The sequence below is a fragment of the Hemibagrus wyckioides genome, linkage group LG19 (genome assembly GCF_019097595.1).
Source record: "Hemibagrus wyckioides isolate EC202008001 linkage group LG19, SWU_Hwy_1.0, whole genome shotgun sequence".
Taxonomy (NCBI): domain Eukaryota; kingdom Metazoa; phylum Chordata; class Actinopteri; order Siluriformes; family Bagridae; genus Hemibagrus; species Hemibagrus wyckioides.
Genome location: NC_080728.1, coordinates 10,384,273 through 10,408,793, shown reverse-complemented (window position 1 = coordinate 10,408,793; position 24,521 = coordinate 10,384,273). Strand labels below are relative to the sequence as shown.

Below are 24,521 nucleotides of genomic sequence, written 5' to 3'. Positions count from 1 at the left end.
CAGATTAAGCTTCAACTTCCTGTCACTGTCAAGGTTCAACTTTCTGTCATTACGTTACACTTTTCTTCATAAATTTGTTGGCCATGTATCGATGCATCACCTGGCAGCAACATAAGCTCCTCTCTGCAGGTTAGGAGACATGCTGTGTGGGCTCATGGTGATTCACTGATCACTTCCTGTGATGTAGTTTCTGTTTTTTTGTTTTTAATATTTGCCTTGATATTTTCACCTGTTTCCACACTCCAAGAGGAAAATGCACTTGCATCAGCCTTCATAATTACTGAACTGGCAGGACCTAAGAAGACTACGTAGATGACTTGTGCGCACACAAAAAACCCAAACACCTGAATGACCCTCACTTTACTATGCAATCAGTTCAAATAAGCTTCAAGTAAAGATTTATAAGCATTTTCAAAATAATATTAAATTTATACCAGTAAAATAAGTACAGTATACGGTATGGGTTTCAGCCACATGTGTATTATAATATGATTTATTTTAGTACAGCACATTAAGTAACTAATTACTTCTAATCATCTAAAAACATTTTTATTTATTTATGTCATATTAACTATTAACTATTAATCATTTTATCAGTGTATGGCTCATTTAAACACAACAGAAATTACACGCGAGTGAGTCGGCTCATAGCGGTCAGCTCATCTAAACAGCTCAAAGAACCGATTCTTTTGCAAACGACTCAGTAAATCGAATCACTAAATCATATCCGCTGACAAGACATTTTTCCGATTTTTTAAAACTGTCAATACTTTTTTTTTTTTTAATTAAGACATTTATTATTCAGGGATAGTCGTAAAAAATTTAACAAAATACATTTTTTTCACCATCACATTGAACACTGTTTTGTCAGAAAGTAGCTAGTCATCATTAGCTTCGTGAGAGCCCCTGATTTCAGCTTGTTCAGTTCTCTGGCTAATTCATGAGTCAGAATAGTGTAAACATAAATAAAATTATATTAGAAAAGTTTATTCGTCATTTAAAGCCACTATACAGTACATTTGTGTGTTTTTTTTCGTGTCCTTTTTTTCATTATGTAAATGAACTAGTTAACCCTGTGAAATCCGGGTTGTGTGACGAGCTAGCGAGTTACCTAGCATGCTAATTAGGTAACACTCAGCTAGCGGATTTAACAGTACTGAGTACAGACATAAGGTTAACTTACCTTTTGTGATTTTTAGTAGACCTCAGTTCCGACTTATTACCTAATCTTACACAAATAACAGAATCCCATCAGTACAAACAATTGCTTATATATATGTATATATATTGTGTTGTCCAAAATAAAGACGGATTAATTGGTCTGTGCTGAATGCCCACCTCTTAATATGGCGTCTGTGTTTCAAACTTGTATTTGTCTTGGTTTTATCACTGTTTTTTTCTTTCTTTCTATTTTCTATTTCTATTCTCTATTTTTAATACTGTACTGACAAATGTTAAAAGACTTCTATAGTTGAATATGCTATCATTTTTTAATCAGCATCATCCACACCACCTGAGGTAAAAAATCATTCAGGGCATTGACAGAGCCTCATCGCCATCTCTTCAACAGGGCGTTATTGTTAACTCTTTTTAAGGGGAAAGTATGAAGTAAAACCGTATGCTAGAAGTCGCCAAGTTACGTCATAGGCTAAATTAAACGATTTTAGAATTTTAAAAAAGTAGAATAGCATAGCACAATTGATATAGGAGGAGGAAGTTATTGAATCACAAAATATCTATTTACATATTTACATCTATATTATTATATACACTATATTGCCAAAAGTTTGAATTCAGGGTATGGCCTTGGCCCCTTAGTTTCAGTGAAAGGAACTCTTCATTCTTCAGCATACCAAGACATTTTGGACAATTTCATCCTCCCAAATTTGTGGGGACAGTTTGGTGATGACCCCTTCCTGTTCCAACATGACTGCACACCAGTGCACAAAGCAAGGTCCATAAAGACATGGATGAACGAGTTTGATGCGGAGAGTCCTGACCTCAACCTGATAGAACATCTTTGGGATGAATTAGAGCAGAGAATGTGAGCCAGACCTTCTCGTTCAACATCAGTGCCTGACCTCAGTAAAATGGTCAAAAATTTCTATAAACACACTCCTAAACCTTGTGGAACGCCTTCCCAGAAGAGTTGAAGCTGTTATAGCTGCAAAGGGCGGACCGACTCCATATTACATTCATGTGCATGTAAAGGCAGATGTCTCAGTTTTGGAATGACTCAGAGTCTATGCTCTAATTCATCCCAAAGGTGTTCTTTCGGGTTGACGTGAGTCAAGTTCCTCCACACCAAACTCTCTCATCCATGACTTTATGGATCTTGCTTTGTACACTGGTGTGCAGTCATGTTGGAACAGGAAGGGATCATCCCCAAACTGTTCCCACAAAGATGGGAGCATGAAATTGTCCATTGTCATGGTATGCTGAAACATTAAGAGTTCCTTTCACTGGAACTAAGGGGCCAAGCCCAATCCCGAAAAACAACACCTGAATTTAATGATTTGAAGGGGTGTCCCAACACTTTCGGAAATATAGTGTATCTATCAACATAGACCACAAGAAGCAGTGTTAGAGAGCAGTGTGTGAGTGGAATAACTCATTTTTACAATGTGTAAATATAGCCAAGAAAAAAAGAACAATGAAATGCACAGGTCAGACATACACTAGCCAGTGATTTGTCATTGGAAAGGGTGAACAGTCATAGGGAACACAGGCTTGTGCAAGTGCAACCCAGGCTTTACACAATGTTGGTGAGTTGGCCAAATCTCCTTATCTCAGCTTGCATTGTGATGTGTACTGGAGAATCTATTGAGCACAAGACACAATATCTGGCCAGAAAATCACTAGATCTCAAGATTTGTCACCAGGCTCCTTCTTGAAATAAGGCAGTGCGAAGATCTGTAGATCAGATTTTTTAAAAGTCTGCATTATCCACAACTCTTACAGAAACATTATTGAAAGCCCCAGTGCAGTACAGCAGAAACTAGCCATCTAAAGAACAAACTATGACCGGGCATGCTCTTATTGTTGTTATTATTATTCTAAGAAATTAGTCAATGACAGGGTAGTGTAATGCAGCCATAAGTTGATTATTTTCCCATCAGCAGCAAGCTCCAAAATGTTTTATTCCTCTTATACCACAGCAAATTGGTTTTACATTCCTGTTTATAGTTACATTTATTGCTGAGAGACTTTGAAAAGCCAAATTATCTGTTTGTTTGTTTTTTTTAAATTATCATTTTATAAAGCTGTTACATAGCCATGGTATAATATAACAAAAACACAACATTTCTAAACCATGTGCTAATGCTAATCTTTTTAAGCCAAAAGGCCTTCTCCACCTACCAGCTCTGGAGAGACAGGTCCATCGATCCCCTGCTGTGATGGGAGTCATTAGAATATTGCTTCCAGACAGGGCCCAGTGGCCTAATGGATAAGGCATCAGCCTCCGGAGCTGGGGATTGTGGGTTCGAGTCCCACCTGGGTCATACAGTTTGTTGGGAATTACTTGGCATTCCATAGTTATAATATGGCAGGGATGTACAGAGGAATGCCAGAGAGCTGCTACTGGCTTCTTAAGCAAGTCCCTTTACACTGAGCAGTCTGTGGTTTAGTTATAAAAGACTCAACAAATATTCCTGACTAGCAGCAAATGTATAGTAATGGATATACATAAAAAAACATAATAGCAAACAGTTACATATTGCTGTAGCACACTAAACACTGCAGTGAAGAAATCAGTAGTTACTTGTTTAAATAAAAAAATAAACAGTTACCCACCAGGAGGCAGCCACACTCTAAAAACAGGTGGGTTGTTTTCAAGCACAGGGTATCTATTGGACAGAACACACACTGAGCTAATCCAACACATGGAGGATCGGTTACTGTAGCCAATATGTGGGCTTAACTAGTTCACAGCTGTTTCTATTCCAGATTGACTGACCAATTTATTTATGTAGGAAGCCAGCTGGAAAAAGACCCAAGATGGTCTACTAGTTTGGTAGAGTTTTGATAGCTACTTTTGATAACTAGAAATTTTGCCATGGTTGTTGATTTTGTGCTACGGCTGCTCCATGTTCAGGGTCACCACAGTAGGTCATCCACTCTACATATTGATTTTGGCACAGGTTTTATGCCGGAAACCCTTCCTGACGCAACCAACCCATTTTATACAGGCTTGGGACTGGCACTGAGAATTAACCCCTCAGAGCTGGGTTAGTTCCTTGGCTGGGAATCCTGCTGCTGGACCACCAGGGACCAAATATTTCACCATGGCTATATCATCCTAATCTTGCTTTATATATCTGAATCACATGTCCTCAAATGCTTCTTAAATGCAAGTTGAAATTAGTAACAAAAGCCATTTAGATTTCTAACTATTTGAATATTTTTTTAAACTTGTGTTGCCTTTGACCTTGCTTGTTCTCTTCTTGCATTGCTCTCAAAAGCTTGCTAAAAATCTAAATTGGGGTTCTAATACTCTGTGGCCAAAATTTGCAGGCATCAGGCCAGGAATGCCCAGGTATGTAGAGGAATACCAAAAACTGTAAGCTTGGAAGTACACAGTTACAAAGGTCACCATTGCATGCTGTAATATTACCTTCACTGGAACAAAGTGAACCAAACCTGTTCCAGCATGAACCATGAGTCCCTGTGCACAAACTAAGCTCCATGTAGATATGGTTTGGAAGATTTGGTTTGGAGTGGAAGAACTAGAATGTCCTGCACAGAGTCCTGAACTCAACCCTACTCAACACCTTTGGAATGATCTCTGCACCCCAGTCCTCCTCACATGACATAATGCTCTTGTGGTTGGAGTGGAAAGCTCTCCCTGATAACTGGAGGTTATTATAACAGCAAAATGGGGAATTAATCTGGAAGGAGATATGTACATACACCCATCAGGTATAACATTATGACCACCTGCCTAATATTGTGTTGGTCCTGCCAAAACAGCCCTGACCCATCATGCACTGTATATTCTGACTCCTTTCTATCAGAACCAGCATTAATTTCTTCAGCAATTTAAGCAACAGTAGCTCGTTCGTTTGGATCGGATCACACGGACCAGCCTTTGCTCCCCACGAGCCTTGGCCGCCCATGACCCTGTCACTGGTTCACCACTGTTCCTTCCTTGGACCACTTTTGATAGATACTGACCACTGCAGACCGGGAACACCGAACAAGAGCTGCAGTTTTGGAGATGCTCTGATCCAGTCATCTAGCCATCACAATCTGGCCCTCATCAAACTCGCTCAAATCCTTACACTTGCCCATTTTTCCTGCTTCTAACACATCAACTTTGAGGACAAAATGTTCACTTGCTGTCTAATATATCCCACCCACTAACAGGTGCCATGATGAGGAGATCATCAGTGTTATTCACTTCACCTCTCACTGCTCATAATGTTATGCCTGATCGGTGTATTGGCAGGGTTACACAAACCATGTGCAGTCTCAGTAATAAAACTGGCTGTAAGGGGGAATAACATATAGAAGAAAAGCGATGTTTATTATTATTACGCGTCCCCTTTAAATGTCTTCCCGTTGCCCTGCGTTACAGGAAGTCGGGTGTTTCCCAGTCGTCTGTACTTTTCTAACCTACCAGTTTTTCGACAGACACCGCCCCTACACGCTGATTGGCTAGTTGTGTAATAGTGCAAAGTAGCTTTTCGATTGGTCAGAACTATTGTTTGTCATTGGTCGTACCAAACCAAGCGCGCAAGACAGGACGCGACTAGCCAATCGCGACAAAGGAGGCGGGAGTATCGCAATACGATTGGGAAGAACATACTGTCAGCTGAGCTTTTGTGTTGAAGAAGTCGGAAGTGAGAAGAGGACGCTTGTGGTTCACGGCGCTCTATAAAACTGAAGTGTCATCCCGCATCCGTGACATGACAGCAGACGTGCAGCGTGCTTCTCACAACTGAAATTCACGGAATATCCGTCCTGATTGTTCCAGATCACCGTGGTTGTGTATTCTCCCTCCAAAGCGCGTTATTCCTCGGCTGTATAGACTGTCATGAGATCAGTTTGGGCATGGCGTCCTTCCCGAGTTACTGTAAGACGGCGGGAGCAGCGGAGGATGAGAACGGAGAACCGGACCAGTCCTTGCAGCACATGCTGAAAGCCATCGCAGACGAGCGAAACCGACTGAATATTCGGCAGGAGATCAGCGGGATCGGTGAGTCCTTTATCATAGAGTGTATCATGTCATATCATATAACATCATATCACACTGCTCCGTCATATCATATATAATATATATCATTTTGCTCCGTCATATCATGTATCACATGCAATGTATATGGCTCAACAATGCCATAGAATTTCTCCTACTGCTCTATCAGATCATACTGCTGTGGATGTATCTTCATTCAGGCCTTCCATATGCATGTCCAACTCTTAAACTTTGTCATAATGAAGATGTGATCATGCCAGTCTCCTTGTTCAACCTCCTGGTACCTTCATATCATATAGCTGATATGATCTTCCAGAGATGTTATGTCCTGGCTGTTTCCATCATATCCCTGGCCTTGTCATATTTCTCATACCAGCTGATCAGATCCTGCATCTACCTCTTCCTTCCTCATGTCATACCACTGTTGCCTACTTAATCAGATTTGTTTTTTTTTCCCTGATGATGCATCGTCAGTCAGATCACACTTCTGATCAAATATAAATGTAACTGTCAGTCAGAACATACAGGTCCATCTTGTAATACTGATGATATGACAGGCGTCTGAGGCTTCTTAATCATAATGCTGTCATAGCACTGATGCCTCTTTGTCACATTGTGATACCAATGCATCCTCAATCACATGATCATGAGAGTGCCTTCCTAATCATATCCTGCTTCTGATACCTCGATACCATCCAGCAACCTCCATTCTTGATGCAGAAAGGATACAATTCACTTTTACTACTTATTCCTAATAAAAAAAAAAAACAAAATTAAGTCAAGCAGTTTGCACAAGACTTGCCATGTGTCATCATATGCCACCAGACACACAAGCCTAGACCATGAGGTAAGACATGTGACTCCTTACATCTCTGCCCTAAACTTCTTTTTTTTAATGATGTCATGGCATTTTTGCTTACTGCAGGTCAGCCATGGTGTAAGGGGTTATAGCAGAGAAGGGACAGACAAGGACTGGAAGGGAAGCAGCAGGGCATTATTTGTAAATATGAAATTATTAATATTTGGAAAAGCAAGTATCGTTTCTGTTGTCTGATGCTTTGAGCTCACAATACTGTCATTAGACTTTATTAATACAACAAAGAAGGCTATAAAATGTCCAGGCTGAATTTTAAATCATGTGTAATTACAAGATCTGGCATCCAGCCTTCAAGCCTATTTACCATTTTCATTGTAGTTGCATCCCACTTTACTGACCAGGTGTGTAGTACAACATTGAAGGATAAATTATCATATGAAGGGAACTTTTAAACTGAAGTCCTTTTCACTGTTGTAAGGCACAAGCAAATGAATAACCCTTCAAAAATGGACCGTCCTCAGCATGCGTCCCAGTGGAGTGATGCTTGTTTGCAAAGTCGTTTTTTGTAGGCCAAGTATCTTCTTATTATGCAGCTGAGGTACAAGTACTTCTTCATTTTTTTTACGCTATTATACCAGGAAATGTTATACACACAGTCCAGAGTCTGAGACGCCAGCTGCTTGAATGACACAAAATAAGGGAGATCAGATGAGGGGAAACACACTGATTACAACGATGGCCTGTGAGTGTAAAACTCAGAATCAAACTAAAAATGCAACAATAAACCAAAACGCTACAGCAAATTCAGAAACCCAACAGCATTAACTAGAGATAACTAGACTCTAGTAACATGTTTGTGTGTGAACAGACACCACAGCTCATACCCCAAAATGTTAACCACTGATTTTCTGCCTGTCTGTCAGCAGTACAAAACATGAGCTCATTCATCATTCATCACCAGACACATTATCAGGAGAGGATAAAGACTATGGTTACATAAAATCAGCCCTTCCAGTGATTCAGCTACTTGTTTATTTGCACTCTTGAATTATGAATGCACTGCTGAATGCTCTTTTTTTTTTATTTATTTTTTTAACATGTCTTGTTTTATCACAGCAGCTCTGAAAATAGTGCTGGCTGTAATTTCAGATCACAGATTTATATATTTATGTTCTCTAATATTATTATTATTATTATTATTATTATTATTATTATTATTATTATTATTCCTGTATTAGCAATTAATTTACAGGATTTGTAAGGTGGACGACAAATATTTATAAACCACTTTATTTAACATTTATTGAAGGACCATCCATAGTCACCACTCGGAAAAAGACAGTGGATTTCCCATTACTTGATTCAATTCAATTCAGTTTTTTTTGTATAGCGCTTCTAACAGTGGACATCAAGTCAAAAGTCAAAGTCAAAGAAGCTTTATTATCATTTCAACCTCATATAGCTGATGCAGTACACAGTGAAGTGAAACAACGTTCCTCCTAGACCAGAGGTGCTACACAGACAAAGTACAGTGACGCAGACAAACATAGAGCTAAACATAGAGATAAAAACTGAACTATACTTAAGGTGCAAGAAAAACTTGACATACAAACATTGTCTCAAAGCAGATTTACGGAACATATGAAACATAGTACAAAAGTCCTAGATTAATTTTCGACAAAATCCTCCCTAGTGAGCAAGCCTGAGGCGACTATGGCAATGAAAATCTCCCTTAGATGGTATGAGGAAGAAAGCGTGAGAGGAACCAGACACAAAACGGAACATCTCAGGCTAAGGAGGTGGGTTTGAATATTAGACCAAAATGTGTGTAACATTATATCTGGATCTTGGTACATGTGATGCATATATGGAATGCAGTTTGGAATAACCTTAGCAAACCAAACTCGCATATTTCCTTTGGAATTTTTTTAAAGAGTAATTGTTTATTTCGTTATAGTTGCTTTTGACTGTAGTTGTGCGTAATATGGCAAATGCCAGCTCTTGTATACAGCTTGTCTGTTTGCACAGAGGCTCTGCACACATGGCTGACTGTACTGGTTGTGATCTGTGCGTTCTGTACGAAACGCCACAGTCTCTTCAGGAGGCTGCACTCAGAGAATAGCTCTGTCTATGCAGTCACTCACTTCAGTTACTAAGAAGCGATATTGTGCAGAGCACACTTGATTTAACAGCTCACAATTGCACACTTGTAAGAATCAGTACCTGTCATTTCTATTATATGGAGAATAGGGGACATTTATGTTCTCAGTAGGTTTCAGTAAGTTTAGTGCTTAGCAGAAAGCCGACTATTCCTAATAATAATAATAATGAAGAACAGGTCATAATCGAGTGGAGCCACACAGAAACACACGTAGGACTTTCAGTCTCAGGTACAAGAAGACTAAACAGGTTACAAATGTATAACAAGGACACACAGTGTCATTGATGCAAAGCACCATGGGACATATGTGACCCCCTGACTCTCTTCATGTTCTCCAATACCTGCGTCTGTCCCATATGTGTTACCACTGTATATGACCTAATAAAGTTTGTTAATCCTGTGAGAGTTGCAGTGTTATGCTCCGTAGCATCTTCACAAAGTTTTTTTTTTTTTCTTCAAATTTTAATCTACTAAATTTTAATACATGATGCTGTACGGCAAATGCAGGAAACACAAGTGTTCTTTACAGCCGAGAAGTTCAATTTGATGAAAGAGAAAATGTCTCTGAATATGAGGAACTTTCCCAGCGCAAAAATTGGCATTACTTTTGTACCTAAAGTCATCAACACTTATAGTGAGTCAATGAGTTAGTTAGTTAGATAGATAGTTACTTAGTTACACACCATTTCTCTGAGGTGTGTGACTTCTAATGTGTTGTTTTTACCTCTGGGATTTAGCATGTTGTGAGTGCTGTCATTGAGGCTGAAACATTTCTGGCAATGTTTGGCTTTAGAAGGCCATATGGTTTTACAGGACTGGGGCCTTCACTCCTACTGAGAGGTCCTTCTGGCTTTGAACACAGGGAGTCATTTACCAGCCAAACTGTACTTTACCAGCCACAGAAAAAGCAAATGAGTCATAGAATGATCTAGGCATGATGATATCTAATTAATATTCTCTTGTATAACGTATAAATGATGGGTGGAGTAGTTGCATTCAATTGCTTGTTATGGTGATTTCGTTCAGTTCAGTGTATATAACAGTTTAATGGAGCAAATGACCTCTCTGAGTCAAGCTATTAACACTGGGTAAACCTAGTTTGTCCTGGTTTTGTACATTAATCAAGCTGCCAGTGTATCTTCACTCATTGTGTCACTGGATTTTTAGACCCAGTGGAACTTGGACTGGTTATTTTTTATATTTAAAGCCATTATGAGTGACTGAAACATAGACACAAACATGTCTATGAAGTGTATTAGGGTAAAACATATACAGAGGAAAGTGCATCAGATGGTTAGTGAGCAAGTAACAGTGCAGTTGCTGGTTTATTTAAGCTTCACCACCACAACCTTTACTCAGGAATTAACAGTGATGAGGGAGGGCTACCCCAAAAAGTCCAAAACCCCTTCCCAAAACATGACAACAGTAAAAAAAACACTACAGCACACCATAGAACACAACAGCAAAATCACAAACACATCAATATTAGCTCAAAACATTAAAGAAAAATCCTTATTGCCTGCTGCAGGTTGCTTACAAAAAAAAGTTGCACTTTTTCAGACTGTTATCTAGTGAGCTTAGCGAAAACCATTTCATGAAAAGTTCCCTGTTATTATATAGAGAACTAATTCTTTCTTCTGAATAGCCCAGCTTCCTATTCGAAAGGATTTCAGAGCTCACATACTCACATAAATGCTGTGCAAAGTTGAGATCACGTGTAAATGAGCATGTCTTTGATACAAATAGACAACAAAAACATCAGTAGATTCATTTAGGCTTAATGTCACTGTAACATCCTCCAGGTGTTGTGTCTCAGATTGACATGATCACTTTTATTAGGGTCCATATTCAGCTAGAACCAGTCCAACACCTGCAGTGAGTCTCCCTCTTTATTACATTAGACTAGCACTCCTCTAGGATGAAGTTTTGTATATACCTCCTCTGTTGTGTATTCCAGGTTTGTCACCTGAAGGAACATGTTTTCCCTGCTGACCTGCTGCATAGACTTTCATTTGTTTAAAAATGCAGAAATATAACCACATGTTGCTCCCTAAACGAATGTTCCTCACTTGGTTGAGGCCCAAAAAAAGAAAGAAAAGAAGTAAATGGATTTGGTGGCAAAAGTGATTACGTCACCAGCTCTGCTGTCTCAGATAGCTATGGAAATGAGTTTTAAGCCCTGACTTGATAAACGAGGTTTAAATCTCTCAGAGGCCCATAAAAACAGAACATGGGTGTATTTTAAATGAGGTTCGGAGCTATTATTAGACTAGAACTTCAGTCAACATGTCTGTCTGGTGCAATACATCATTAGTGTGTTCTGACTCTAGACTTTTAGTTCTTCTTCCATGTTTCCATTATTAAAAAGGTAAGATAAGCTTTCAAAAAAATTCGATCTAATTGCGTGGTTTTCAGTCACACTTCTGCTTCTCTTGTCACAAGTTCCTAGTTGTTCTTTAGTCATGATGTTTATCATTCACGATCTTGTGTACTCACTCTGAAGGTGTGAATACTTCTATTTTTGTATCAGCCATGCATGTTTCGTCTTATGTTTTTTCCTGCTCTGTAGTCAGTAGAATGATTTCCATAACACTGATGGTGTAATGTCTCTCGATTCAGCCTACAGAGCTGGCTGTAATAGATATTATTGAATGCAGTCCTGCAAAAAATCAATCATAGTCCAAAGTGTTAACTTGAATGTTGTCTGTCAGGCCAAATATATCACGCAAATGATTCAGATATCCCACTTAGTTGTGGTCTTTCTATAGTTGATTAAAAACAGCAACATCAGCTAGTCTCCTTGAAACAAGCTGCTTTGTACACAAGCAAATTAACATGTCGGCGAAATCTAATATATTATTTATCTATCTTTATTGATCTCCAGGCTCTACTGTGACGGATTATGAATTTTGGCCTTTGTTTTCTCTACATCTTATCTCAAAAGCCCAGTAGGTAATATTTGGAAAAGAATATTTGCTGCGACAATCACATTGCACCTAATTTATCAAGCCGGATACAAACTTTATTTATTCATATCACCACGTACACAAGAAACATTACATTCATGAAATCCCAGTCAGTTTGGAACAAATTTTATATCCTGTCCATCTGAGTTTGTGTCAGTTTGCATGAAAGAAGACCCACTAATGTTAATCTTGATTGATAGACTTCATACAAATAATGTTATTTTTATTTCTTCAATAGATTGCATCAGCGAGTTTAAATAGCCTGTTTAATTTAACTTCACACACAAAATTATTGAAAATGTTCATATTAATGATTTAAAACAAATCCATAAATGAGCACAAAGGTCTAGCTGGTCAATTATTATGAAATAAATTTTATTTATTCAACAATCTAAGGTGTTATTTCCTGCATCAGCATTCCTGTTCTATTTATATATTATTGCATGCTAGTATGTCTGCAGGGATATACACTATATTGCCAAAAGTCTTGGGGCACCACTCCATATCATTGAATTCAGGTGATCACTTCCATGGCCATAGGTGTATAAAATCAAGCATTAGATTATGGTGTGGGGTTGTTTTTTTCGGGGTTGGATTTGACCCCTTAGTTCCAGTGAAAGGAACTCTTAATTCTTCAGCATACCAAGACACTTTGGACAATTTCATGCTCCCAACTTTGTGGGAACAGTTTGAGGATGACCCCTTCCTGTTCCAACATGACTGCACACCAGTGCACAAAGTAATGTCATCCATGTCTTTTATGGACAGAGTCTGGTGTGGAGGAACTTGACTGGCCTGCACAGAGTCCTGACCTGAACCCAAAAGGACACCTTTGGGATGAATTAGAGCGGAGACTGAGAGCCAGACCTTCTTGTCCAACATCAGTGCCTGACCTCACAAATGCGCTTCTAGGGGAATGGTCAAAAATTATATATAATATGCAATATAGTGTACATGCTTCATAGCTAGTCATCTTTTCAGACCCAGATTACAAATTAATTACATTTATTAATCATTACAGCTTGGTCTTTAAAATCTGGGCATGCAGTGGGGTCCAAAAGTCTAAAACCACATTGAAATCTGAGATTATGTATGTATATATATATATATATATATATATATATATATATATATATATATATATATATATATATATATATATATATATATATATATATATATATAATATATAAAATACACATATACACATATATACATTTTAAATTAGAAATAAACAGAAGGTTTTAGAATTTTGAAGTGTTTTAAAACATTAAGTAAATGTTCTTCATATTTAATATTCAAGATTTCCAGGTTCCTATTTAAATGTAAGTAAATGTCTGATATTGACCATGTTAACTGCTTTCTTAAGAAGGTCAGATTTTCCTCATGCTTAATCTTTTATTGTGAAATACATGATCAGATGACGCTCTTGATGGATTTGATGTAAAATAGATCATAAGCTTTTGCACAAACTTGTACTCTGCCAGCTCTACTGCACACTGTGCACTCAATGAGCTCAGGTAAATATTTCATATTTTCTACTTTCACTCAGGTTGTGGTCAGTAAAATAACTTCCAATGAAAAATTGCAGAACAGATGCATTTTCACTCATGCTCTCAGACTTTCGACCCTACTGTGTATGTGTACGTGTACGTGTAAAATCTGCCATGTCGTGTTTTAGAGGAGGAATGCAAGAGTGCAGAGAGAGCTTACTACTCCTTTATTTCTGCTCTTGTCATTGGCAGAGCTGTCTGACCTCAGCGGCTCACTGCAGCACACATTCTGGGAATAGTACACTGAGGGGAAGATGATGAAGACTAATATTTTAAAGTACTGAGTGGCCTTGAATCACCCTGTGACTTTCTGCCCTGCTAATGCTAAAGCATCGATTCCAAGAAACAGCAGAATCAGCCTACGTTTAGTGTTTTCCATATTAGCTCCTTAACCTGATAGAAACACAGTAATTAAACATTTCTACTGATGCATTACACTGACCAGGTATAACATAATGACAACCTGCCTAATATTGTGTTGGTCCCCCTTTTGCTGTCAAAACAGCCCTGACCCATATTGCACTGTGTATTCCGACATCTTTCTATCAGAACCAGCTTTAACTTCATTAAGCAGTGTGTATTATTTCAACTGGATCTGTCGGACAGTGGAAAACTGGTAATAAATTAAACAATTGGTAGTCTTTTCTGCAGCGTTGCTTTCTAAACCATGCCCTAAAACCACATGCATGCCCTGTCTAGGAGGCGGAGCATTCTGAATTTGCAGGTACCATGATTTGCAAGTACAGGTGTTGTTTCAGATACAGTACAATCATTTGATGCCAGAAAGAGGGTTTTTATCATCTGGTCAGATTTTTTTGTGACTTGTTATAAAGTAAAGATCCAAACTTTGCTAGATATAACATGTTCCTACTTGGGTAGTTCTCAGGGGTCCAGGGTTGAACCTGGGCTTGGATTACTGTCTTTGTGGAGTTTTGCATGTTCTATGAACCGTGTGTTCTTGTGGGTTTCCTCAACGTGCTCTGGTGCTTCATTCCAATTCTCAAAAACATGCTGGTAGGTGAACAGGCTATGCTAAATTGCCTCTAATTGTGAATGAGTCTGTGAATGTGTGTGTGTGTGTGTGTGTGTGTGTGCGTGTGCATGTTGCACAAAATTGACTGGTGTCCCACCTGGAGTGTATTCCTGCTACACACCCAGAATTTCATGGATAGACTCTGGATGCACAGAGACCCTGAGCCCCAAGCACAGAGCATGAGGTGGGAATACATCCTGTATGGAACTACCAATAAAGTAGGAAATAAAAATATAGCAGAAAATAAATAAATAAATACATTTAGAAACAATCCCTGCAAAGGTGATTCAGGGCAGTGTGTGTGTGTGTGTGTGTGTGTTTGGGTGCGTCTCTCATTGTCCCTCAAAGGGTTACATACTGTGCTGCTAACCACTGTGCTCCTTCTGTTTTCTCTCTCTGTCTCTCTTGCTGTCTCTCTCTGTGTCTCTCTCCCCCCATGAGTGTGGCACTCAAGTAAAGACCTCTGTTATAATCTCATTATTGTGAGTGTCAGTGTGCCCTTCAGTGATGTCCTCTTTGTTCTCCTAGCATACTGTCTGAGTCCAGTCTTAATTTTATTCTCTGTTTCCCTCTCTCTCTCTCTCTCTCTCTCTCTCTCTCTCTCTCTCTGTCTCTCTCTCTCTCTTTCTGTTCCTGGTTCAGGTTTGCAGAATTGATGGGTGGTAATTACAGCAGTTCGATATTGTATCTGTGCTGGAATGGCAGCAGTGTACTCATTCACACACTGGATGGCCTTTATAAGCCTTAAGTGATGTCATACTTATTACTTACATAATTACAGACCACAGTATTAGAACAGTAATATAGTCAAAACCGTATAGAAAACTATGACGCCAAACACACATACTGACAATCAGAAGTCATTCTATTTCTAAAGCAGGAGTTTTCTAGGGGTATATACTGCATATATTTTTACAGTGTAGAACAGTCATAAACACAGCTGTGTTCTCTAAGCTTCCGCTCACTTTTACCCAAATCAAGGTCACTCCATCAAAACCTAGCTGGAACTCATCCAGAGGTCGTCTCATCTCCCCATTTCCACAGCCCCAGCAACAAAACGCTCCTTTTAATGAGACACGCGAAAGTATTGATCTTCGGCTTGCTCTCTCTCTCTCTCTCTCTCTCTCGTGCTCTCTCTCTCTCTCTCTCTCTCTCTCTCTCGCTGTCTCTCTCTCTCTCACGCTCTCTCTCGCTGTCTCTCTCTCTCTCTCTCTCTCTCTCTCTCTCTCTCTGAAGAGTGGAATATGGAGAACTGTATGTTCAGCGTGAATTATCCGTTTGTATTCTATTTTAATTTTGAATGTCTTTTCAGATGTGCCACTGCTTTATGGAGGCTGTTTGATTTTTCTACTCGTCTCATAAGCTGTCAGTGTTCTTCAGTCACTAATACTGACATTTCACATCAATCATTTAGATGTTATGAAAGTGTGTGTGTGTGTGTGTGTGTGTGTGTTTGTGTGTGTGTATGTGCATGCACACATTATGCCTTTACCAGCTCAGAACTCTTGGGAGCTACTGCACTGAGAAAGGCAGCATTGATTTGTTGACTTTGTACCTTTGGACAATGTAGGATGCTTTATTTTTGTGTAGAAGAAGCCGATCCCGCGTCCTGAAATAAACTTCTTCTCCAAAGATGGTTTGATGTTGCACTGAAACTACTCTTCCTTAGATCTCTGTAAGCACCTTCAGCTCAACTCTGTAACACTGTGCATCACCCAAGGGAACACAAAGTTAACTTGGTAACACAGAAAGTGTTGGTTTTGGCAGAAATAAAACATCAAAACTGTGTTCATTTTCCAGGTGCTTAGCACTTTTAAAAGTATATGCATTTTGATGCATATACCAGTCACAATGTGTACATCGAATTTGCGTAATGTTCCAGAGAAAAGTGCAAACACCACTTTCTTGTGCTGAAAACCTTATCTTATCTTAGGAAGCTTGACCATATCAATATTTATTTGTAAAATAGCAACACAGGTTTTATCTGAGCATACTTTAGATAATGTGGATCCTTCACCAAATATGTCCCTGTAAATGGGTTAGGTTTAGGTTTAGAGTTAGGTGTGAGAAGGGGCAGTATCAATACCATACCCTGATGACTCCTTCCAGGAGCTTAATTATGTTTCTTCTTGGATTTCGGTGCACTTTAGAGACTGGCTAATGCTAAAAAATACATCCATCAGAAACCTGGTCTCTATTCAGTTCATGCTTTAGAAGGAGAAGAAGCCTTTATTATCACCACACATACAGTATAGCACAGTTTTACATTCTTTTCTTCACGTATCCCAGCTAAGGAAGTTGGGGTCAGAGCGCAGGGGCAGCTATGATGCAGCCCCCCTTGGTTAATGCTCAATTGCCCACAACCTAGTATCATTTTACCAAATGTTTAACTAAAATATAATGTCTGTAAATACAGTTTACCATCTAATAGTTAGTGTTTGTTGGGTAGATTGTACAAGGCTTCAACAATTTTGTTTTTTTCTTATCAACATCTTTTGTCTTTAAGGCAGTTACGTGCTGTCTGTGTCCCTGATCCCAGGTACCATTGATCTTTGGGTGAATTCCCAAGAAGCAGGATTTCACTTCCTTGTCTAGTTTCCTTTTTTTGCTTTCACTTTGGTTTTTTTTTAAAGGACTACTTTGAGAGCTCTCAACGCTCTTTCTTTCTTTGAGGATTCTTTGGATTTTGCACATTGCCTACTTTCCTCTTCTAAAACTATGTTGTAGAGGGAGACATGTATTGAATATGGATAAATACACTCTATTTCTTTTCATACAGACACTGGATCTCAACATGCTACTTTTTTCTAGTGTAGACCTCGAAAGCAGTACGTGTTGAAATCTGGTGGCTTATTTAGATCAGGAGCCATGAACACATCCATCTTGGAGGTTCAGATTCAAAAAGATGAGAGCGTGATTGTTAACGTCAAGCTTTAACACGAATACTATGGATTTTCAAAGGTTGTTTCCAGAGGGTCATGGGAGAGATTTACTTAAAACAGTGTGAGGTGATTCATTGCATTAATTCTGTGAAGCAGGTAGGTTTGCTTGCAAAAGTGATCTTTTCAACAGAAAGGTCAGAGATTCACTTTAGTGGGTGGATATGACACAATAACAGCCTTTACTCTGAATCTGAGTCAATATTATTTAAAGAGATTCTGACGTTTTTGTGATGAGAGTTAATTCGTCTAATAATTTGTTAAATTAAACATTTGTTAAATACATGCAGCTATATAGTTTTTCTCTTGTATGTTCAAGAACAAGAACTGTCTCAAATCATAAAAGGAACTAAGGTACTAGCTGCTTCCTACTTAATTGGTGCTGACTGGAGTAGTTTTAGCGATGGCACTGAAACAGTCAGCATCATTACTGCCCACAATAATGTCACCACAGCAATGACTTCTCTGTTCAGCATGAAGGAAGTTCTTGGATTATTATTATTAATAATAATAATATTATTATTATTATTATTATTATTATTATTATTATTATTATTAATAATAATAATAATAATAATAATAATAATAATAATAATAATAATAATAATAACAATTATTTATTTATTTATTTATTTATTTATTTATTTATTTTATTTTTTTTTAAACAAAAATAAAATGTAAATATTGGGTCCACTTTCCAGGTGTTTAGCACTTTTAAAAGTATATGCATTTTGATGCTCATAATAATTGGCAACAGTCACAATGTTTTGAATTTGTCACATGTACCAAATTTGCCACATGTGATGAATTTCCTGCATCTGCCAGATTTGCCATGTGTGCCGGATTTGGATTTCCCACAATAACAGTCTTTTGTCTTAGACCTTTGTGGTTGTTTTTTTATTAAGTAATTTAACTCTTTCCATGCCAAGATGATGCGCGACAATTTTTTGTTTCTTTTTTCTTTTCTTGTTTTTGTTTTTCACCTAGCTATAGCAGTCCTGCTATGATGTACAGTTATAACTGAACTCCAATTTGGCCTTGTTTTTCCACTGACCTTTTAAATCTTGACCACAGAAACAGACCGCTCGCTGTACACGCTGAACAAGAAGTTTTTACAAGCATGGAGGAGAAATTTCAGTTCTGTGATTTTTTATTTTTTTTTCACATTTATCGTGACACTGGGATCAACTACCGCACAATTAAATGTTAGCAGTGTGGCAGATTGATGTGATATGCTGGTGAAGGAGTCTTATGACTTTTGGTATTTATTTTGATATCTATATATATATATATATATATATATATATCTATATCTATATCTATATCTATATCTATATATATATATATATATATATATATATATATATTTATTTATTTTATTTTATACTTTTACAGCTGCAGACAGCCTCATCACCTTTACTGATTGCACTCTTTCATGTAACAGTTGGGCACAGAACAGCCAGAACTTTATTAAACTTTATTATTTATTCTTACTCCCTGCTACTTACTACTACTTACTTATTACTATTTATTTATTTACTTACTTATTACTTACTAATTACTATTAGATTTTATTTAAGACACTCTTAAATCTAGAATATTTGAAAATAATTTCTCATCCCTAGTTTTAATGTAAGGCCAGTCTGTGTTCTACATTAGGAGTTAAAAGATAATTAAAGTTAACTGGCGAAACATTCATTGTAAACCTGATGAAGGAAAAGCAGCTTTGTGCACACTAAGCATATTTCCTGAGACCGTTCTCAATATCAGCAGCAATGAGTCAACTGTAGCAACTAAGCAATAAAATGTCAAGATAGCTTCTAAACTTACAGTCCTGCTTTTTGACCATGACCTGTCGTGTTTTTCTTTGTGTTTCCAAGGGTGTTTTAAAGATGACCGAATTGTGTTCTGGACATGGATGTTCTCCACATACTTCATGGAGAAGTGGTCACCACGTCAGGACGACATGCTGTTCTACGTGCGAAGGAAGCTCGCGTACGTCAGCGCTGACAACACAGAAGGGAAGAAGGTAAGAAAAAGCTTCACACTGCCCTCCACTGACTCTGTAATTAAAGATTGCAAAGTGAAGTGCATTATATAGTGTTAACTTAAAACATCAAATGCAGCATAAGGAATTCATTACAAGGAGCAAAAATAGAGACGGATAGAGACAAATCCAGCTTGGAACCAGGGTGTTGGTGTTGATGGGGACCTCGGATTCAATGAAAGCAGTAAAGTATAACTTGCTTCACAGCTTGTACAGGAAAATAAATAAATAGATAAATAAGAGGTAGATAAAATAAACTCACCAGTACACTACTGCTCTATCCATGCTAACTAATGTACTTTATTTAAAATCAGCTAGCTAACATATTAAAGAATAAGTGTAGGAACATAAGTGCATGGACACGTGTGTGTCATTTCAATGGCCACTATATAAACCGGGGAAACATAAACATTTAAATTACATGTTCCATGATGGCCCTGATCGATTAATACTAATGCAGGTTATTCATATATGTACACTGTAAAAAACAAATACATGGACCCTTTGCTGCTGTTCAAGTTAAATTATCCTGGGACATTATTGGGGTTTTAAAAGCACTACAAGAATAAAAGAAAATACATAAAAGACCTTTACACATACTGTCTTTAATCCAAAACAAAATAATGATATAATATTTTTGTGATTAATGTTTGTTAATTATCACATTTAACAATGACAGTGTCATTCACTTTTGTGATGAAGTTATAATCTGGGTAAGAAAATGCACTATAATAAAGACCTTGGTGGCATAAATCTAGAACAAAATGTGAAGTGGAACAATGTTTTAATTATAGTTTATTATTTTTAACTGATTTATCAAATACAGGTGATGAACAATGGTGAAGGCACAAGAAACAAAAGATTATTCCAACAAATGCAAAACATTTTTTATAAAAATATAAAATGGGTCAGTTTGACCCAAACAGCACATAAGGGTTAAAAAACATTACATAGCTTACATAAAAATTGATTGCTTATACTGCATTTAAATAAGTTTGTAATGACTGGACTGAATGATGTAGTGTGAGCGTGATCAATTCACATAGTAATGTAAACTAATTACACTGCGAAATCTCACAAGGATGTTGGCACTGATGAAAACTCTAACTATGGTGTTACTTGGTAGAATAGTGCAGAGGTAAAATTCTCAGCTCAGGTGTGAGCTCGGTGTTCAGTTTTATTCAGGGCTTTGAAAATACGTGATCAAATCGTACAAAAAAAAATCATTTTCTTAATGTTACTTAATTTAATCACATGGAACTGATGTATGCATTTTTATCAAGTAAATTGAGTACTAAAAAACATACACCAATCAGGCATAACATTATGACTACCTGCCTTATAGTGTGTTGGTCCCCCTTTTGCTGCCAAAACAGCCCTCCATGGGCCCCACCTCACAACTTACAGGACTTAAAGGATACTTTTAATAGATACTGACCACTGCAGACCAGACCAGAGCTGCAGTTTTGGAGATGATCTGATCCAGTCGTCTAGCCATCACAGTTTGGCCCTTGTCAGACTCGCTCAAATCCTTACACTTCCCCATTTTTCCTGCTTCTAACACGTCAACTTTGAAGACAAAATTTTGACAGTAGGGTATTTTTCTTTTTTAATTCCTCCCTGTGACATGAAGGTTAGGCCAGATTCACAGGTTTCATCATCATCGAGACACTTTTCACCGACTTAAAGGCTTTCCAAGCCCTCCAGTTCATTCCAGTTTGCAAGTCTTGTCCCCATGTATAAAGTCCATTCAAGTTGGAGTTGTAGCAGGAGTTGTACCAGAATGCTCCCACAAATAAAACAGCACAATTTCCTTCATTTGAATCTTGATCTTTGTCAAAAGTTGAGAACTTTGATCCGCTGTGGTATGACAAGGAATCTCCTAGAAAGCACAAGGATAATGCGATGCAAGCATATGCTTATTGTTGATATCTGCTGATGATTTATTAGTATCATATACTGTGCTCTGCAATGAACTAATCAGCTCATGACTTACCTGCACCACCATCTTCAAAATCAGACACATGCAGCTTGTAGCCATCCAGTTCTGCGTTAATAGCCATTGGAGAAATGCCAAAGGTTTTGTATTTTGCATAGACCTTGTTTCCTTCAAAGTCCTCTAAATCTATTCGTAGCTCGTAGTTCTTCTTTAGCGTGAGTAGATGAATTGTCTCAAGACCTAAAATCGAGAATTGAATACAATGTATTGTGATAGTTTAAAAGTAATTTGCCCAAAGCTTCAACTTTATCATTTTCTAGTTCAGTGCTTTACCCAGCCAGTATTCTCCACCTGCATGCCCAAAGCCGTTCTTGTACTGATCCCATCCTCTGTAAAAGTTCACGCTACCATCCATTCTTTTCTGAAACACCTGATGAAATAAACAATATTCTTGAATATTCAGTAATGGGTGCAATTTTTAGAAGTCAAAATTTTTCATAAAAATAGTGGTATCTTTCTGACTCAAGCAACAAGTTGCTCATCATCATTTGCCTCTTGTAAGCCTGTAATTGAGAACTAATTGGACATGGGAACTAAAATTTTGAGAGGCAAACAGAGGGACTGTATACACAAACACACACACACACACACACACATAAACACCCACAGACATACAGGACTGATCACATTAATTGAAATCAGTCTTCTGGATTTGTAGTTCTTCTACGTCATACCAAATTTGCATAGAACTGAGAAAATTTTGAATTTCTTGTCATATATTGTTGCATATTTATTGTTGAAGTTATATTTATACCATCCTTTGCTGACACAAATGAACATCAAGATATAAATCATTTTAAATTAAATAATTTCAGTTGAACAAGTTTGCTTTACTTCTTCAGTCCTAAATTAATCATTCTGATTGCACTGTGAAATATTAGGCCAATGTTTCCTTAATATCCCACACAATACACTGGTAATCAATAAACAATAAGTCAGATTTACTCACAGTCCATTTTCCTCCTTCAGTGTACATGTCACAGTACACATAGCGACCAGAGTTGGGTCCAGCAGGGTAGATCATGTATACTCCATTTGTCCAAGAACTGTCATTATAAATGTCTGCACAGTCTAGAGGCTGGAACATCAGGCTTTTAGACTGAACCTCCACACTCATCCATAAAACCACTAATAGGATCTGGTTAAACACATGTTGCATGAAAATAATTAAATAACAAATCTCTGTGATCGTATACTTAATATTCTGAAATGGACCTGAATTAAAAGGCGTTTGAAAAAACAAGACACAAACATTAGCACTCGCAATCAGTTCATACTGCACGTAAGCACACTGCTGAATTTTAGGGAATATTTAGTATCTCCCACAATCCAACCTGTACAGTATAATATAAAAAAAAAACTTACCCTCATTGTTCTAGTTGATCTCGAAACAACCTGTGAAAAGTAAAATACTTGCCGTCGTTTAGCTGGAGCTTTTCAAAGCAATGCATAGTGACGTGACCTATGCTCAGTCAATATTTACCTTCATTATTGTGCAATTTTTGTTTTTCCACTCTTGGAATTTTCCAAATTCCATCACTAAATTTCACAGACTGAATACTTTCTACGTAATCTCATAAGTCAGAACTAAACATACTGTTCTTAGGTTTCATCACATTTTTTTCCCCCACTTTTATATTTATTTAAAAAGCAATCAATAACATACGTTCACGTATCAGTACTAACAACTAACAACTCAGCATGCATACAGACGTCGTGCTTTTACATAAAAACAAAAAAGAGAGAGAAAATAACAATCAGTAAATCACAAGCAAGACATAAGCATCAGTTTGTCCACTTACAGTTATACTTGGTTTTGAAGATCATATTTGAAAGGACGCCACATGGCAGTGAACTTAGACCCAGAACCCCTTTAATTTTGTCTTATTTTTCCCAAACTCAGGAACTGAAAATCATCTCTGGCCCACTGTTTAAAAGAAGGGGGGAATGACACTTTCCAATAAATTAGAATCAAGCACCTTGCCAAAAGAGAAGTAAAGACAGTGCAGTCTAATTCACTGATTTCATCTAATCATTTAAATTCAGTTTTTTTTAATGAAAATCTTTTCCACTAAGCCCTTTTAAGACACAGCTCATAATCTTAAATTCATGATTTGTTCAAATTACACCAGTGACTGTTAATTGACACGGTAACATCCCCAGTACAAGTTGTTAACCTCAGCACATTTTTTATCAGTTCTCAAAGTTCAGTCTAAACTTAAACTCATTCACCAACCTTGTGGGACTTGCTAACCTCTGACCCTTACACTGCTTCATTTGTTCTAAAGGTTTGGTCAAAAAAACAGAAAAACCGATGGAGGAGTACCAAAAAAATATTATTTCTACATGGTCAATAAAAATGAGCATGTGAGATACACTACCAGTCAAAAGTTTGGACACACCTTGTAATTCCATGGTCTTTCCTGATGTTTATTTCTTTCTACATTGTAAAACAATGCTGAAGGCGGCTGAAATACACAATAATGTCCTTTGAACAGTTGATATTGAGATATGTCTGCTACTGATGCTCTGTAAACCCTTCATAACGGCTCTAATCTGAGGTGCTGTTAATTGGTGATTTCTGAGGCTGGTAACTCTAAATGAACTTCTCCTCTGCAGCAGAGGTCAGTTTTGGTCTTGCTATACTGGGATGGTCTTCAAGTGAGCCAGTTTCATCATGGTGCTTGATGGGTTTTGCAAATGCACCTTACAATACTGTTCTTGCAAGAACTATTCCAGAACACCTGACCTTCGTGTATTAAAATAACAACTGACTGTTTTTTGTTGTCATTACATATGGATCACTTAAG

General features: G+C 37.6%; 2 protein-coding genes and 1 non-coding gene across 6 annotated transcripts in view; 2 read left to right on the top strand and 1 right to left on the bottom strand.

The window, feature by feature from the left end:
• Positions 1-3,430: 3,430 nt before the first annotated feature.
• Positions 3,431-3,503, top strand: trnar-ccg (transfer RNA arginine (anticodon CCG)). Its single transcript has one exon. It is a non-coding gene; the product is annotated as a tRNA-Arg (tRNA).
• A 2,313-nt stretch (positions 3,504-5,816) lies between these two features.
• kiaa0930 overlaps positions 5,817-24,521 on the top strand; it is a 32,902-nt gene continuing 14,197 nt past the window's right edge. The window contains exons 1-2 of one of the 2 annotated variants that reach the window (XM_058417251.1): positions 5,817-6,199; positions 19,546-19,694. In XM_058417251.1, the coding sequence (XP_058273234.1) occupies positions 6,055-6,199; positions 19,546-19,694 (294 nt within the window). In that variant the 5' untranslated portion in view covers positions 5,817-6,054. Of the gene's footprint in view, positions 6,200-16,085; positions 16,402-19,545; positions 19,695-24,521 lie in introns of those variants that run through there. The other variant, XM_058417252.1, reaches the window with a different exon arrangement.
• Positions 20,491-23,212, bottom strand: LOC131370142 (microfibril-associated glycoprotein 4-like). 3 transcript variants are annotated; one of them, XR_009207385.1, is made up of 6 exons: positions 23,077-23,212; positions 22,661-22,849; positions 21,985-22,081; positions 21,709-21,891; positions 21,277-21,594; positions 20,491-21,231 (listed from the first exon to the last, which is right to left on the bottom strand). XR_009207385.1 is itself a non-coding variant. In XM_058417253.1 (5 exons), the coding sequence occupies exons 1-5, from the start codon at positions 23,080-23,082 to the stop codon at positions 21,347-21,349; spliced, it is 723 nt and encodes a 240-aa protein (XP_058273236.1). In that variant the 5' UTR covers positions 23,083-23,212; the 3' UTR covers positions 20,491-21,346. The 3 variants fall into 3 exon arrangements, 1 of the variants encoding a protein (XP_058273236.1); XR_009207386.1 differs by having other exon boundaries at positions 22,003-22,081; XM_058417253.1 differs by having other exon boundaries at positions 20,491-21,594.